General features: G+C 41.7%; 1 protein-coding gene across 6 annotated transcripts in view; it reads left to right on the top strand.

Annotated features, from left to right (window-relative positions):
* Window positions 1–17398, top strand: part of fgfr2 (fibroblast growth factor receptor 2) — a 40799-nt gene that overhangs the window by 5601 nt on the left and 17800 nt on the right. For 3 of the 6 annotated variants that reach the window (XM_077581580.1, XM_077581578.1, XM_077581579.1), the window contains exons 3-8: window positions 4577–4834; window positions 6104–6178; window positions 9622–9791; window positions 11947–12070; window positions 15963–16153; window positions 17083–17227. In XM_077581580.1, the coding sequence (XP_077437706.1) occupies window positions 4577–4834; window positions 6104–6178; window positions 9622–9791; window positions 11947–12070; window positions 15963–16153; window positions 17083–17227 (963 nt within the window). Of the gene's footprint in view, window positions 1–4576; window positions 4835–6103; window positions 6179–9621; window positions 9792–11946; window positions 12071–15962; window positions 16154–16320; window positions 16460–17082; window positions 17228–17398 lie in introns of all 6 variants that reach the window. The other 3 variants (XM_077581582.1, XM_077581581.1, XM_077581583.1) reach the window with 2 other exon arrangements.

The following is a 17398-nucleotide window of genomic DNA, read 5'->3' as shown; positions in this document are numbered from 1 at the left end:
TGGAGACTCTCCTTTGTCATAGCATAAAAAGCAAAGACAGGATTTGAATGTGAAAGGGGGGAAAAGAGAAAGAAAAGACAAGAAAGGTCCGGGGATTTTCAACGTGAGCAGGATGCAAAGGGATGAGGAGAGGAACAAGGAGGGATAAAAGAGGAGTTGTGCGGATAATGTAATTTGGTGATGTGTGTGGGTGCTGAGATGGGATGGCGGTCATTACATTTAGTCAGTGAGTGAAGAGATCAAAAAGTCGACTTTCAGCTGAATAAAGCTTTCTACAAAAGTAACACACTTTTAGAGAGAAGAGAAGTTATTGCTGTTTGACATTTTGCTACTTTCCACATCACTGCTCAGCCTCGGCCAATAAGTCGGGCAAACGGGAGAATTGCTCTTCCCGCAGACACATTTTTGCCATCAAGATAGGAGGGGACCACTCACATGAGGCACACTATAAGACAGTTTTCCAGCAGGACTGACAGCAGTGATGAAGCTGATTGATATTGATCAAAAGTGTGTGCGTGTTTGTAATAGAGAAGAGCCAGATTTCCCGCCCGCTCCTGTGGCGCAAAAGGGGGACGCAGCTTTGCAGGGATCAAATCTGTCGTTTCAACTCTTCAACCCAGCATGCGTCCTTCTACTTGTGTGTGTGTGTTTGCGTCAGCGTGCACGTATGTGATAGGCGTCTTTGTTATCATGACGCTCGTACCCATGTTTTTCTAAACCCCTCCCCCTTTCTGGCTCCTCGCGGTTGCTGATGTATTCTCAGTATGTTTAAGTGTGCTCACATATGATGCAGGTTCCCATGAACAGTCAGGCATGCTGGAGGTGTCAACAGGGTCAGGTCAGCCGGGTCAGGGGTGAGAGCGTGGAGTGGGGAGGGGGGGCGTTTGGGATGGGGGAAGGAGAGGGCAAAATGGAAAGCGAGGTGAGAGAAAGAACCGGGGAGGCTGTGTGAGCTGGAGTTGATGGAGTGGGACAGATGGAGCCAGCAGAGATAAAACAAGTGATGAGGGTAGAACTAACACGTCGATGCTTTCTTTAATTAAGCGCACCATTTGGAAGACCACCTCTCCCTCTTGTTGATATTTATGTAACACAATCTGTTCCTGTATTGTCGTTTATCTCAGATTTGTTCAGATTTGGAAGAAAAACAAATCCCATGGGAAATAATGGAAAGAGAAACAATCCATTCCTGGGTCAAACTGTTACCATCATAAGACTTCTATGAAGTAAACAGACAACTTTCAGTAGTTTTTGACCAGTATTAACTGTCAGGCAAGTGTAAAATTAACTAGTGTTAATACATGTTATTTACTACTGCGCTAAAGAAGCTAACCTTGATACTAATTTTGATAGCAAATGATGACACATATCGTAGCAGGAATCCTTAATAATGCGAGTCACTCCATGGCGGTTTTCATTTGTGACCAAAGTTTCGTCTATATTGCAGTTCACTCACTATTTTGAGGTTTTTCTGTTTTTGTTTTTTTTAACTATTTTTCTTCGCAAAAATCAAGAAATGTTGGGTTTTTTAAAAGGGGAATTTGGGTTTACAAAACCGAGACCATGAACATTAGAACATGATCACCACCCACTGCCTAACCGCCTGTTTCCTCCTTGTGGGTGCGTTTGGAAATTCACTTCGAGTGCGTTGTTTCAGACTGCTTGGAAAGTCAGACCGTTGTTCAAATGTGCTGTTAGTTAGTCAGAGTGCCCCCCCAAAAATGGAGCCAACAGCCAAACCAAACAATTGTATTCAGAAATTAGAACAGAATGCGCACAATGACAGAAGGTCCGCTTAATAACCACGTTAACATTTTTCTTTTTATCTTAAAATGACTTACCCTAACCAGAATTCTGCATCACATTCACATTGTATGATTGTAGCCAATGAGTGTAGTGGATTAATGAGCCTTGTAAATCCATGTGGAAACTTGTTGAAACCAAGTTGCCATGACTACGGTTCTCTACTTCCGTACATCCGGCGGAATTTCCTTCTTCTTCGTCTGCTTTTGAAGAAGAAGAAGTTAAATTGAGGCAACTTAGTTTCTGGCACCACAAAGATTTAAAAGTCTCATTAATCCACCAGGATTGCACTTTAAACAGGATTGTGGTTAATGTAAGCCATTTTAAGATTTAGGCGGATGTTGTCCTCTTTCTTGTATATTCTTGTTCCTTTGCCAGGTTGGGTTGGTGATTCTTTTGAAATAAGCTATCCCATTAATCTTCCGCTGTGTCTTTGTACCGTGACCCATCTTGTGCTCGTCCTAGTGTATGTTATGAGCATTGTACAGTCTGTTTACATCCAGGTGTTGTGTTGCTATGCCGTGGAGGAGTGTCTTAGCAATTTCAATATCTCCTCTGTAAAAATGAAGCACAAAGCTTCAAAAGGCCTACAGGGTGGAAGCGTCACGTCGTAAAACGTGGCGGGGATTGATTCCATTCTTCAGCATGAGGGTTTTCCCTCTTTATCAGACCACACACGCAGCAGAGGGTGGTGACGGAAGGGTTAATTATTTCCAAATTGAAGGAAAGAGAGAGAAAAAAGACAATGCAAGAACTGTACCTGTATGTGTTTAGCCGCCCAAGGGGAACGTTTCGAGGCATGCACACATGCCGGGACTGCTGGCTCGCAGCAGAATTTCCTTTCCTGTCCAGGCTAGAGTGTGTATACTCTACACTTAACACACATATACACAGCAGAACATCATTTGGGTGCAACGTGGATGAAAAGGTGTGTTTGTTAGGAGGAAAGGTGGGGAGTGCCACAATCTCCATAATTATATGCATCAACCTTGAAGCCCTTTGCTCAAAATATCCATTCGTCACCATGCTAACCATTTTCCATTTTCCTGTCGCTTTCCTTGTGGATTTAAGGACTTTTTTTTTTTTTTGCACTAAAGAGTAGAACTTGGACTATTTATGTCAGTTGCAGCTGCCTGTATTTGACATTGTTGAATGTTCAGTATTCTGTAGGAATACAGTCTCAGCTTTGAGCCATCATAGCCTTTTAAAACCGCCTAAGGCTTAGTGGCCACATACGTGGACAGCACTTTGCATGTAAAAAAAACAGCTTGGGCCTTAGGAGGTTAATTAAGGACACTTTGTACTCACAGGTATTCACTGGCAGATTTAGATTTTCGCCTCAGAGGTGAAGGCTCTCAGTCTCCGCTGTTTGGAGCAGAGCAATGTTTCGCTGCTCTTGCTCAGCAAGCTGATCTTGCGCAGGAGTTGTAGATCTTCTATGGACATTTCATGAATGAGAATAGAGTCGAATTTTTAACCTAGCAGATTTGGATTTTAATGACACTTGGTGTACTCGTTGATAGTGATGGCAAAATACTACAACTCAAATTTTAGGTCAATCAGGGCAGGGGTTAAGGCGGTACGGCCTGCCAAATTTTGACATTTTTGGCAAAAAGTGAGTGTGGCTGTCTTCCTTTGAACCTTTCTATATCATGAACTATTGGATCTATATATGCTAATGAGGTATTCAAAAGGAATTCAAGAAGGATTCCAAATCTGTTATAATTTAGAAGATTGGTGCATATTTTAGTTACTTGTTTACCTTTTGTTTTAGTTGGCCTTGAGATTGACCTTGTGGATCACTAAAGAATTTTCATGAAATGTAATCTCTCACATTTTCTAAAAAATATACAAGTTTCATGGATATATGTTTGTTTGGTTTTTGTTTAGAAGCAATAAGGTGTCAAAGCATCCATTCCCTCAGAGTTTTAAAAAATATTCAGTAAATGTCTCAGGGCCAGTTTTGCCAAAAATGTCCAAATTTGGCAGGCCGTAGCTCCCGCAAACCTACTCCGATTAACCTAAAATTTTACATTTAGTGTTGTGCCATCACCATCAAAGTGTGTTTGGTTCAACTAATTGGGTGATTTGGCATGGAACGAGCCAATAACGAAGACAGAAATGAAAACAGAAGAGGGGTTTGCTAAGTTAAGGCATGAGAGCCTCCACGAAAGCCTCCACAGAATTCAAACAGAACATGCGCTTCTTTTCTCTTCTGCCTGACAACTTCCATCTTAGACCTCTATTACCTTTTTTTTTTTTTTAGACTGCCATGTATCAGCTACGCATACTCACTTTCGCTCTCTCTTTTTCACTCACGCACACATACCATACACACACTGCTTGGTATCTAAGTAAAGGTTAGTAATATTTGGGGCTTTCTCAACACAGCCATGTTGAATTTTCACATGTCAGCGATGCATTGGGTGATTTTTATTATTATTTTTTGATTTTTACACAATGCTTTGTCTTTCGCATGCGCTCCATCAATAAATGCCAGTCACACTGTACATTTGTTTTTGTGACTGCTGGTATTTTCCAAGGGCTCTGTTTCAAATGACTCATTGGTGGTGTTTACAACAAAAAAAAGGCCTCTTCTATTTTGCTCTGCCTGCATAACTTAATTGAAGTGCATCTTGTTGGTGCTGTTGTGGTGTTTTTGTTTCTTACACTGGCTTGTTTCTTCCTCTCTTCCCACCTTCCTCTGCACCCTTTTCATCCATTCCACCACCCCCTTTCTTCTCCTCCTCCTTCTTCTCCATTCACTCTGCAGACACATCCAACAAATACCAAATTTCTAAGCCCACGGTGTGCTCTGTGCACCCGGGGGAGGTGTTGAAGCTGAGCTGCCCTCTGCCGGCAACGGGGACCATCACCTGGACCAAAGACGGCAGCTCTCTGGGCACCAACAACCGCACACTGATAGAGCAGGAGGTGCTGCAGATCCGTGATGCCACACCCAAGGATTCAGGGCTGTATGCCTGCACCAATGTGGGCAAAGATATGGTCTGCTTCATAGTCAATGTCACAGGTGAGTCAGGGACCAGGCAGGGCAGGGCTGGACAGGACAGGATGAGTTTACACACTCGGGGCTCTTAGGGTGTAAATCCTGCACGTTGTGCAGCATAACTCTTTACCGGAGGCAAGTTAGACCCGGTATTGGTAATTCTGTAGACTAGCATAGGCAGCTCGATCATTTCTGTGCCCCCGTTAACTGTGCTGGCCAGTGAGGTGATAAAAAAAGAAAAAGAAAAGAAATTATAATAGTAGAAGTAATAATGATGATGATAATTATGCATTCAATGAATTTATGTCTACAATGATTCAGAGTGTGTGATGTTCTCTGTTCACATTTTTTTGCGAATTAAAATCATCTGCCATCCACTATACCTGTCTGCAGAGCTCAAAATCAGACCTGAAGCCTACTCTGAACTGACATTTAGAAATGGGTCTGAGGCTGAGCTGGTATAAGTTTAGACTGACCTTCTGCTACCAAATCGTTATTTTACCAGGGGTACCAACAACGACACATCCTCTAAGAAAGGCCAAATAGGTCAATGCGCAGCTAAAAACAAAAAAACACCAGCATCTGCACCCTGCCGCAGTTGCCCTGACTATGATAATAGAGCCCTCAGTTGAATTTTTGAAAATCAGGTGCAGTCTGTACAAAAAAGAAAACCCACAAGCTAGAAAAAATGGGTAGAAAAAAACAAAATGGCCATGGAGAACTTCTTTGACAAGGGGAACAATGAGGCAGTTTTAGATATGACGGGCCACGTATAAATATATATTTTTTTCCAGAGGGGGGATAATATTCCGAGAAAAACCTCACAAATTTGCGACTTTATAAAGTGGCAAATTTCCGCGGAAAAAACTCAGAAACTTATGAGAAATACACGTAGCGTACCACTCGGATGTTTGTGCCAATACTTTTTGGTCGGGTTTTCAAATAAGGAGATAGTAATTGCTTTAGCAGAGAATTAGAAAAAAAATTCCCAGAAGATTAACCCCCTCTGGAATTATTATTATTATTTTTTATACGTGGCCCTAATACGCCGTAATATTGAGAAGAAAAAATAAAATAAGTTTAAGAGTCAAGATCTCGTCCTGTTGAATATAAAAAATGTGCAATGTTTCATCATAATAGTGTGCTGTAGAATTTGCTGGCTATCAAAAAAATTGCTTTACATGAAACCCCGTCCGTGACGCAAAAGAGGGTGGGAGCTGCTACAATATGGAATGCGTGTGCAGATGTGCATGCCTGAGAAAGGGGGTCAGTAACCCTCGGTACTCTGTGCAGATGCCATCTCGTCGGGGGATGATGAGGACGATACAGAGCGAACAGAAGACACAGGGACGGACGGAGAACAGCTAAGTGAGTATGGGAGGGATTCATGACCGAAAAGCGTGACCCCACCTCAATTACTCATTGCGCTTAGCTGGCGATTGCCTTTGAATGGTTGCTGTTACTTGATGTGCTTGATTTGTTGTGTCGTATAAATACACCGATTCCTTTTATGTAGTGCAAATGTACAATTTCAAGTAATAAGACTCATTTTTATCTTTGACATGAGCAATCTGGGTCAGTCCACCATTTTACCAGGGTTTTTATTTTGTGAATACAGTAAGGAACTTCATTCTACTGGGTTTAGTTCTGGTCACTCCAGAACACCAATTTATCCACTCATCGTTCCTGCCGAGACGTATGCTGGGTGTGTTTTTTGTGCGTACTTGATACTCCAGAGAATTCAGAGATTGCTGACATTCCTTACTTAAGCTTGCGTCTCGCAGGTAGCCAGGCAGGCCTCTAGAAAGCCATCCAGTTAGCCAGTCAGTCAGCTGGGCTGATCTATTACAAAAGGCAACCATCTGGACCTGGTTACCTACCTAACGGGGGTTGTGTGCGTCTGTGCTACCTGTGTGCACAAAAGAGAAAGTTTTGCCCAAGTATGTCTGGGTTAGTAATTCACCGACACATGCTCTCGTACGTGCACACGTTCACTCTCAAAAAGGGGCTGAAGTGAAGATGAGGGCTTCCACATCTTGTTAAAATTCTCCACACACACACAATGAGTGGTTCTCCGCCTCCCTTTTTGGGCTCACCATAATTGCTTGAAAACCATTAAATATGGGGGAGGACCAGAGCTCGAACTGCAAAAATGGCAAGGGAGAAAAGATCCAGATGCTCTGTTTGTAATAAACTGAAAAACTAAAGGGCAGCTGTACAGTTAGATTTTCTTCTGAGCGAGGTTTTGAAGCAGAGGACGAGGTTGCATTAAGGCAAGGGTGGGAAAGAGATTGCCTTTTCATAGTCAATAAGATTGAACAACACTTTCTGTTGAAAAAAAAAAAATACCCACAAGCAGTTTGTTTGGTTGGCAGCGGTAGCCTTGTGGAGGAGACACGGAGGAGCCTCTTGATGTGAGGGAAGCTGTCTTTCGGAGAAGGGTGGGTAGCGCTGATGTCATGATGAAGGCAAAGAGCCATGTGTTTGTCACAGTTTTTCTGGTTGAGAGCTTTCCTCGTACGGTTTACATCATCAAGTGGCTGTTGGCGGACCTCCCCTTAAAAAAAACAACTTAACATGACAAGATTGTTAGGGAGAAATAGCCAAGAAGAAATCATTTTTACAACACTGGGGAAAAGTGAGCTGAATGAAAGTTTTGCTGGAAGTTAGATGTCTACGTAGAGAACTAATTTTAATTCAACTAGAGCAAGCTTTCCATTTGGTAGATACTTGATGAACACTGAATTACTACTTTGGACCAAGTGATTTATCTCTAAGGAGGACTCAGTGCAGCAGTTCGATAACCTCAGCTCAACCGTGGGCCATCCTCAGATAAGCGTCCATGACTGTGGATCCAGATGCGGGCTGTCCCGGGCACCACAGCAGTTGGCCACTTCATCCGGTGAGAGGTTGGAGGGTCATCTTGTTTGAAGTGCTGCACCTCCGGACGGAGGGCATGGGAAACAGCAGCGCTCACCTTTTTCATGTCTTATACTCATCCTCCAACCTGGCTGCCACTTTGGGGTCAGAGGTCTTTTTGGTGAGACAGGCTTGCAATAGGACAGTCTTCATCTAATCAGTCTGGGGGAATGCAAGGAGTGCTGACAAGGAGAGTGGAATTGGAAAAGGAAAAGGGAGACAGATAACGAGAGTGAAGGGATACAAATGGAATGACTAATTATAGTTGAGCACTCAGCATACAGTATGCTTCCATTGGGGAAGGAAGAGCGCTGTTTGCTGACTTTACTCTCCAAGTATGTGCTTCTTGTCTGGTTGTAAATACCAGCAAAAACGATGCATAGTGGATGGGCTGGCTGTACACAGAGCAAATTCTCTTATGGAACATGTGTGCCATGAATCGGCAGTGACTCGACTTTAAATGCGAATTGGCCGTTAAAAACAAAAGCCAAATCAGAATTTTCAGTCGAGTGAGAATGAGACTTCAGCGTCATTTGAATTGTGCTCTAAGAGAAGTGGTCGCACATGTATGGGGAATGGTTAGTCAGCTAATGAGCATTATATTAAACTGTTAAGTACAAAGCGCATCTAGACAATATATCAATACCTTTATTGTTACTTCGCTGTTGATGCCTAGCACGAAGGGAGTTTGCAAAGTTGGATGCTAGACAGAAGAGCTACAGTAAATAGAACCATCCTAAGTTAGCTTCACGCTAGCTGGCTGAAGCTGTATGACAGACACGACGCGGCTGGATGTAAAACTTGACCCAAAAGCGAAAAAGCACTGTTCTGTTATTGACCAGTGTACGGCGAGGGACTCTGGAGGTTAAAGTAAGTTATTTTAAACTGAAAAGAAAAACCTTTCTGTTGGTTAATGCAGCGGCGTTAGCACATTAGCTGTTGTCTTGGTACACTCTTAAAAAAGAAAAGAAAAGAAAATGAGGTTTGATAAAGCGCTTTGGATGACAACATATGGTGTAAAAGCAAAAGTACAATTAGTAACCCATTCAAATGGATTCGGGATTTGGTAGTTAAACCCTTACCAAATATGAAAATGATCATTTGCCCATAGTACATATATTTGAAGGCAGTTGTAGTCTTAGGAGTGGGAATTCCCTCTGTTGTTTGTCGGTTATGCAAGAGAGGAAGTGATGGTGTGGATGACTGTTTAGGTTGCCATTAAAACTTTCTCCTTTCCTTCGGAGCCCCATCTGCTTCGGCAATCATGCTCCCAGGTGCACAGAGAGGATGGGGCGGGAGGGCTGCTTAGAAGAAAATCTAGCTAGCTGCCTGCTAGACAGAAATGCATAGAAACAAACAGAACGCAGTCAGAGAGGCAGATGTCGGAGAATCACTGGTCAACTAATGAGATCTCTTTTGGTAGCTTCTATTTTCATAATTTATATTATAATATATATATATATATATATATATATATATATATATATATATATATATAATATTTACATAATTGTTTTCCAAGGGTGATAAAGAGAGGAGCTATGGGAATTGAAGGAAGTGGAGAAAGGAAAGCTGCTAAGCTGAATGAGATGGAATTGAATGTAATAGTCCAGTTAGCCTCTTGGCAATACCCAAGTGCATTTCCCGCTAGAGGAAAGATTTTTTCACCCCCTTTTTGGAAAACCCTGTGGAGTTTTCAGGAAGAGGTTGTGTTTTTATTGACCTGTGAGTGTGAACCTCTGGCTTGTGTTATTCAATGTCATCAAGGTGCTTGTTGGATTTAAAGGAATGCCTGCATTTGGCTCTTCTGCAGCTCTACTTATCACCATCTTGGGTCCCAATGAGTTAAGGGATCTCAGCCTAACTGAACACCAACTGTTGTGTGTTTGCAGGCGCCCCATACTGGACCTCGGCTGCAAAGATGGAGAAGAAGCTGCATGCAGTGCCAGCTGCCAACACAGTTAAGTTCCGCTGTGCTGCGGGAGGCAACCCCCGGCCCAAGCTGCGCTGGCTTAAAAACAGCAGGCCTTTCCGCCAAGAGGACCGCATGGGAGGTTATAAGGTAGGACAAACAACTAATATATCAAACTTGTATTTATCTATGATGTCAGACTTTCCCAGCTATGTGCTTAGCATCATTCCAGCCATTTGTGATCATCCTCGCGAAGAGAGTTAAATTAGCTTTTCTAATAATCGCGAATGTCCTTTCACCTCCTTTTCATGCTCTGATGAAGACAGAGGAAACGAGGGCAGGGTTTCTGGTGTGAAATTGGAATTGCTCATCCTTGAGCTACCTCTCACCAGGCTGCTTTGCAGAATCTTTCACTGTAACTCATTAGAGAGCCCGACATGGGACTTGGAGGTGCAATACCCCCACAGACAGTAATGAAAAATTAGGTAATGTCATGATTGAACCGTGAAGGGACTGAGGTAACTCAATCAGGGAAATCTGGTTTCCCTTTCTTTGGTTTGTGTGCGATTGTCGAATGTTTTTACATGTGATCCACAAAATGGTCAATGAATAACTGCAGTGGATGACACAACTCTGCGTGATGTTATGCTTACAGTGAAACTTAATTAAAATGTTAATGAGGTTCCTTTGTCGGGAAGTAGAAATAACTGACGCAACGTGACCAATTTCTTTGAAGAATAATATTGTTCCAACTTCCAACAATTGGTCTTGTATCACTATTTTCCTTTGCCCAAAGAAGAATAATTGCACATAGAAAGTACAACAGATGATTGGTGCTTCCCATAAAGTTGTTGTGATGCTATGTGAAGATCGCTAAAGGCGGATTGTCGCCCCACTAGGAGAGTTTAAGGTAGTGATTGAGTTAACGTAGCTATCAATATTGCATCCTTTCCGCCTTTAGCAGGTTTATTACAATGCAGACAAAAAAAACAGCCAAGTGAAAATGATACATTCAGCCTGTCAGACAAACCTCAGGCAGCTCATTTCCTCTTTTTTTTTGTTAACAAATGTTAGACAAAAGCCGTACCTGAACCCAACCCTGTGGCATAAGCGCCCCTTTGTGTTGAAATGTGGGCTTGTCTCGCTCCAGTCACTCCGATTGTAGACAGAAATCGTTTTTATTGTTGCTTGCTCATGTAGGGCCCACACACCGTTGCAACTCATTTAGCGCATTGAAATCATCAAAACAAGGACATGGTTCTTGTTTTTTGATCCCAACATGCTTGGAAAAGCATCACCACCTACAAGTTTGCACAGTGGCAAAAGGCGTGCTCAGTTACCACCAAACTACGTAGCCCCTTTAGACCCTTTTTTTTTTGCCAGTCAAAATTTATTTTTCTTTTTGTTGTTGCTGATTTGGACTCTTTTCCCACATAAGAACAACATGGAACATTTTGGGGGGGATTATCTCATGTTTTTAGTTGTTAAAGTGGATGCGAGGATAATATGGCTGTAACAAGCTTATATGCAAAATTTTTAACATGTACATCATGAAATCAACTTGCGATTGTGATTGGTTAGTTAAGATCCAATCATGAACCAGAAGTGTCGACATCATCCAAATTATGCGTTTTATTGGCTTAGACACGTGTATATGTCATGTCCACTGCAACCATCTATGGGTCTGAAGGGGTTAATTTTTCAAAGTTGTTTTATGTGTATGACTTAGAAGTATTTTTATACGTAACATAACATATATCAATATATAATAATCCTAGTAATAATATAACAGCATTTCTCCTTAAAATTGTATGAAAGTAATGGCAATTTTAATTTCAAATTTCTAGTTCCTGATTTTATAACGGCCACAAAAGGTATCATCTTCTGTTCCGAGTACGGATACCTTGAAATAAGGCCGGGTATCAGCCCGATAACTGATACCTGGTATTGTTACGCGCCCATCCCTAATATTTAGTGTAATAATTATTGACTTTACTACTGCATTAGCAAAGGTTAGTGACTTGCATACAAATATACATTACATCATTGTCATAGGAATGACACTTTTTAATATAAATGTCAACTATTTAGTACTCAACTTCTTCATTACTGGCTGATAAATTATATGATACAGGGCACATTTTTTTCTAACTTTACTGTTTGTCATTTTATTGAAATACGTAAAAGATTTGTAAAGCATTGTAGGTATTTTTGTATTATCTTTGCACTGGAGTGTTTGGAGGTGGTGTTTTTTAAAAAAAAATGTTTTTACTTATCTTATAAATCTTCTGACTTGCTTCTGTAGGTACGAACTCAGCACTGGACCCTTATAATGGAAAGTGTGGTTCCATCGGACAAAGGCAACTACACCTGTTTGGTGGAGAACGAGTTTGGATCCATCAGCCACACCTACACCCTGGATGTTGTGGGTCAGTAGTGACAACATACAAATCTTAGCTCATCGCTGCTATATGAAAAACATTTACCGGGTATGTACTGTTTTTTTTTTTTAAATGTACGTTTTTGGGATAAAACTGAATGCAGACATCCCAAAAACGTAAAAATTATATTTAAAAAATTGACATGAGTGTTTTGGAGGGGGGGGGGGACTTGTATGTAAATTTGACCTATGTGTCCTTTTCACTTAGTCCATTAGAAGAAGCAACAATTTTGTAGTCTGTCAGATTTTTATGGCTTCTATTGTTTCATGGAATAATTATTAGATGATTATTTAGTGTCACTAAACCAGGAGCACACACAGTGCTTGGGTCAGCACTACTACACTCATCAAACTTGGTCAACCCTTCTTAATGACCTTTGGAGCACACAAAGCAAAGTGTTGTTGTTTTTCTGCTGAGTTAGCATGTAGGATAGCGACTGAGGATCAATGAAAGCATGTATGTTACAGTGCAGACTCTCTTTCATTAGGTCTTGCTTGAGTTGCTTACAAGTAATCACATGTGACTCACTTATCTGACTGAAAAGGTCAAAAATCCACAAGTGATGTTTGATCCACACAAAGATGTTTAAGGGTCCACTGGTCAGTACATGAATGTGCTGTGTCACGTTTCTGTGTTTTATTTAAAGGCGATTAAATACCTAAGGGTTCTTACACCTTGAGCGTATCGCCAAACGCACATTATTACACACTCCCTATTTCAGGCCCCCTTCTCTGGTTAACTTTGCAGTAAGCCAAAGCTGTTCTTTCGACTGCATTTTTCTCTTTTTGTTCTTTTTTTTTTTATAGTCAAGCAGTAAAGCCTCTAAACGTCTGGCTCCACACCGACTACCCCCTGCAAGCTCTTGCTTCATTTTACTCCTTTATAATGTGCTGCACAAAGGGAGAGCAGAGGGTTTGTCAAAGAAAAGGAGAGAAAACAGACAGAATAGATTGCTCTTATCAGTGTTTTTTCTTCTTCAAAATGACACACAAGATTAGCCGTTAAAACAAGGCGAAACTAGTGACTTCTGGCTCAAACTGGCCCCCTGAAGAAAGGGCAGCGGTTCGATAACCACGAGTGGACACGCATGATGAAGAGACGCCAGTGGCCACGCATGATGAAGAGACGCCAGTGGCCCTCGGTTATTTTGACACTTTCTTCTTGTTGTTTTGTGAGGCCGTCAGCTTCGGGGAGCGTTTACGTATACAGTATCTTGCATTTTGTTACAAATCATAACCTTGTTAATATAACCAATCAAATGTTCAAATGTTATGACTACTAATAGCTGTATATGAAAATAAGTTATAAAAGTGGACCTTTCTCTACCTCGAAATGACGTCTTCCCCTCTTTCAGCATTGCTCTCTTGTGTTAGGGATGGGATGCTTGCCAATGACTCCCGTCATGATTGTTCCGGTAGAGCGTATTTTAGCAAACATTAAATAGTGACAAATGATTCCGTTTTGCCAGTTATTTTTTATTGTCGCTTGCAGTTTTACATTTGCAGTGGGAAAAGTGAAAATGTAGCATAGTTTAGTTCCCCTCGCTGTGCCTGTAAAACTTTTAGAGCCAAGGTGTCCAAACAATGGCCTGGGGGCCATTTGCGGCCCGGCATCCATTTTTCAGCGGCCCGTGGCGCATACCAAAAATGACATTTGAGTTAAAATAAATAAATAAATTGGATGTTGAAAAATTGGCATCACTACTACTAATGAATTGGTTTATACACTACAGCTTTTCTAGATATGCAAAGATACGAGTAAATTATTTATGACTAAAATAATACAGTTTCTCTTCAAAAGTACTGTAAGATAATTACTTTTTAGAAGCAAAAAAAAAAAATCTGATCCATGTCAAGGTCAGATTTATGAACATTAATGATCCTCAAGTGACAGTTTTGCTTCTGAATGTGGAGATGGGATTTGGACCATCCCCAAATCTTGAAAATCTATATAAATATAGCAATTTGTTGAAAAATAACTAGGAAATATGAACAATATATAATTTCTTGCCTGATTGATTGATTTCAGTATGTTTAATAAATTAAAGTCAAATTTTGAATTTCAAATTTCAAAGCGGCACTTGCATCTTCCCACTTTTCTGTAAATGAAAAAGTTTAGGACACCCCTGAAGATGTTTTTGCTAGATAGAGAGTGAAGAAAAGAAAAACGCTTGTGGTGGGTAATGGACATTACTAACACAACAACAATGTAGGAAGTAGGATAAGGAGTGGGAAAGAGGAGCGGGAATCATTTCATCTGTCACATTGTAAAAAAAAAATTACAGACAGACAAAGAAAGAAGCAGACTCAATCTCTCATCGCATTTTTTCATTCAAGAACTGAATTCCTAGGCCTCCATCTTTAACTTGTATGCTGCACTGCGCTTACCTTCAGGCATTGTTTGAAAAGGCAATGCGGTGCTTCAGGCTGGGTGATGTCATTCTATGTGTATGTGTGTGTGTGATGGCAGCGAGTGGTTGCTGTCAGTGTGGGGGTCGGTGTGCTCCTCAGCACGCTTGTGGCGGCCCGGTGCAGTTTGAAAGGGAGCATTGTTCAACAGGTCTCGCTCTGTTTGGATTTGCAGTCCTAATGTTTGCCTGCAGAAGAATGCAGATAGTGGGACATGTGGGGGGTGTGGGTTAGGGGGATGGCGGTATGAAGGTGTTTCACTTTCCAACACACATGCTAGCATAACTCTCCAACTACCATGCCGTCCAAACACCTAACTTTATGAAAGTCCTCCTCCAGCATTGAAATTCCTTTCAGGATATACGGCCGTGTCTTTATAATTATGTGAGGCCTCCAAACGATTGTCCGATAACGAGAGCGGTCGTGTTTCTGCCTGTCCGTGTTTACCAGGAAATCTTTGCACAAGGAACTCAGGAAGTCCTGGAGATACTGTAATCGTTAAAATGAAATGGATGATCTAAAGATGTTTACCATCTGCTTTCAAGATATTTTACTTTAGGATAGCCATTCCCACCAAGTTGAATAGTTCTCGTGTTCCACGGCAGGTTTCGTAGGTGGGATGACAATATTTGTGTCAGTAGTGTGTGACCATACCAGTGCAACCTACTAATTAGGGAAGAGAAATAGACAACAATGTAGGACTTTTCATTCTGTACTCTAAAGCTACTTTTCCTCCAGGCCGTAGAGTTCAAACAGCTGCGGTCGATTAAACACTGATAAGGCTTGTATTTGGCTGAAATGATGTTTAAGGGTCATTTTTGTTGTTGTGACAAACCAAACACAACAGAAAGTCTACACACTCCAATTCAAATGCTAGATTTTTCCCACTGACTGCTAATTTAAAGTGCTCATTACTCTTTAGACACCAGTTCAAAATCCCCAAAGCATGATACTGCCACCACCATATGGTGTTTGCGTCAAGCCTAAAGTTTAGCCTTGGTCTCATCAGACCGCAACAAAATCACAGAAAAGTCTGTCATGGTCTTACCCCCTCTCGAAAAGATTATAAGTATTAGGGATGTTTGATACCACTTTTTTTTCATATCGATACCAGTGCGAGTATTTACTTTTGAGTACTCGATACAGATACCAAGTACCGACACTACTAATACTTATGATACCATTCTGAACAAATAATTTTCTGATGTACATGATGATTCATATATGTGTCTAACCTATACCTTGAATTAAGGCTGGTATTGGCCAATCCCTAATTATCTTTTTTTCCCCAGTTGTTTTACATGTAATAGGTCACTTTTGTGGTGGAAAATTTTAAAATGATTTTGAAATGATTAATCTTGGTCTCATTTTTTACACCATACAACAGGTGTGTAGACTTTTTATATCCATTGTATTTTGTGTATTCTGTTTAGTTAGTTGTCTTAATTAAAAATAATCTTCCCTATGTCCAGAGCGGTCCCCTCACCGGCCCATTCTCCAAGCTGGCCTGCCCGCCAACACGTCCGTCTACGTTGGGGAAGACGCCCGCTTTGTCTGCAAAGTGTACAGCGACGCCCAACCTCATATCCAGTGGCTGAAGCACATCACCCAAAACGGCAGTCGCTACGGTCCCGATGGGCACCCTTATGTCAAAGTGCTAAAGGTACGTCTGCATTCTCTTGATTGGATTCAAATTGATGATGATGTTCTCTCCTCACCTAAAAATTATGATAACAGGTCTTTTGTGGCTCCTGATGTCTTCTCCTTCTCCTACATTTGTATATATGATTCCGATGCTGACCTTATCCTGTCATAATGTGTGGATTTCAGCGTTCAGGAATTAACAGCTCCAACGCCGAGGTGCTCAACCTCACCAACGTGACGCCGGAAGACGCCGGGGAGTATATCTGTAAAGTCTCCAATTATATAGGCGAAGCCAGCCAGTCAGGCTGGCTGACTGTCTTGCCAGGTAACCCAAAAGACCTGACCGACCTTCCCTCCTCTCCTGGTGTGCTTTCCTGGGCTTCAACCCTGACCTGCTGTTTTGTGGCGGTCCTATCGGTGGTCTCTTGGTGGTCCTGGGTCCTCACGAGCATCTCCCCCCTAATGTTTACACCTTTGCGTTGCAGCTGCTGACACTGGCGGAGCTGCCTACCTAAACACTAAAATTGCCACAGCACACTCGTTTGTTTCTTATCTCTTGTCTTGTATGCTGTGTCAATATGTAGTGTATGTAGCAGTTCTCTCCATGCTCTCTTATGTTTGTTTGTGCATGTCCCTGGTCTAATGTCGGCATTAGACTGGCCTCTAATTCTAGTCTCTTGTTTTGGCTATGGGATGTTTTATCTGGTTATTTGTTTGCCTTTAATTTCATGTTTTTTGGGGGTGTTCTTTGTTGTTGTTTTGTCCACCTCACCCCTCAACATCTTTACTCTAGATGGGAATTCAACGTTGGATGCCACCCTTTTATTTCTTTCTTGGTGTTTTGGGTCTCATTATTTTTCTTCTCTCTCTGTCCTCCCCCCGTTCTTCCCCTCTTATCATCTACCCTCTCCTTCTTCTTTTCCACCTCCTCCTTCTTCCTCTCTCCAGACCGCGGGTGTAAACACCACAGATAAGGAGATAGAAGTTCTCTACTTGCCCAATGTAACATTTGAACATGCTGGGGAGTATACGTGCTTGGCGGGTAATTCTATTGGGATCTCCTATCACACTGCTTGGTTGACGGTGCTTCCAGGTAAATACACGGTTTGACTGTCCTCTCCTTACATTTCTATCACGGTCCAACATGTTTGGGTTCGAGAAGGCCACCCTTCCCTCTGGAGTAGAAGTCACATATAGTTGAAATGTTCGATGACTCAGTTGAACTTGCATGGTCGTAACCCAAGACAGTGTTATGTAAGAGCGA

This window comes from Vanacampus margaritifer, chromosome 12 (assembly GCF_051991255.1).
Source record: "Vanacampus margaritifer isolate UIUO_Vmar chromosome 12, RoL_Vmar_1.0, whole genome shotgun sequence".
Classification (NCBI taxonomy): Eukaryota; Metazoa; Chordata; class Actinopteri; order Syngnathiformes; family Syngnathidae; genus Vanacampus; species Vanacampus margaritifer.
The sequence above is the reverse complement of the archived record's forward strand: the minus strand, read 5'-3'. Positions and strand labels throughout refer to the sequence as shown.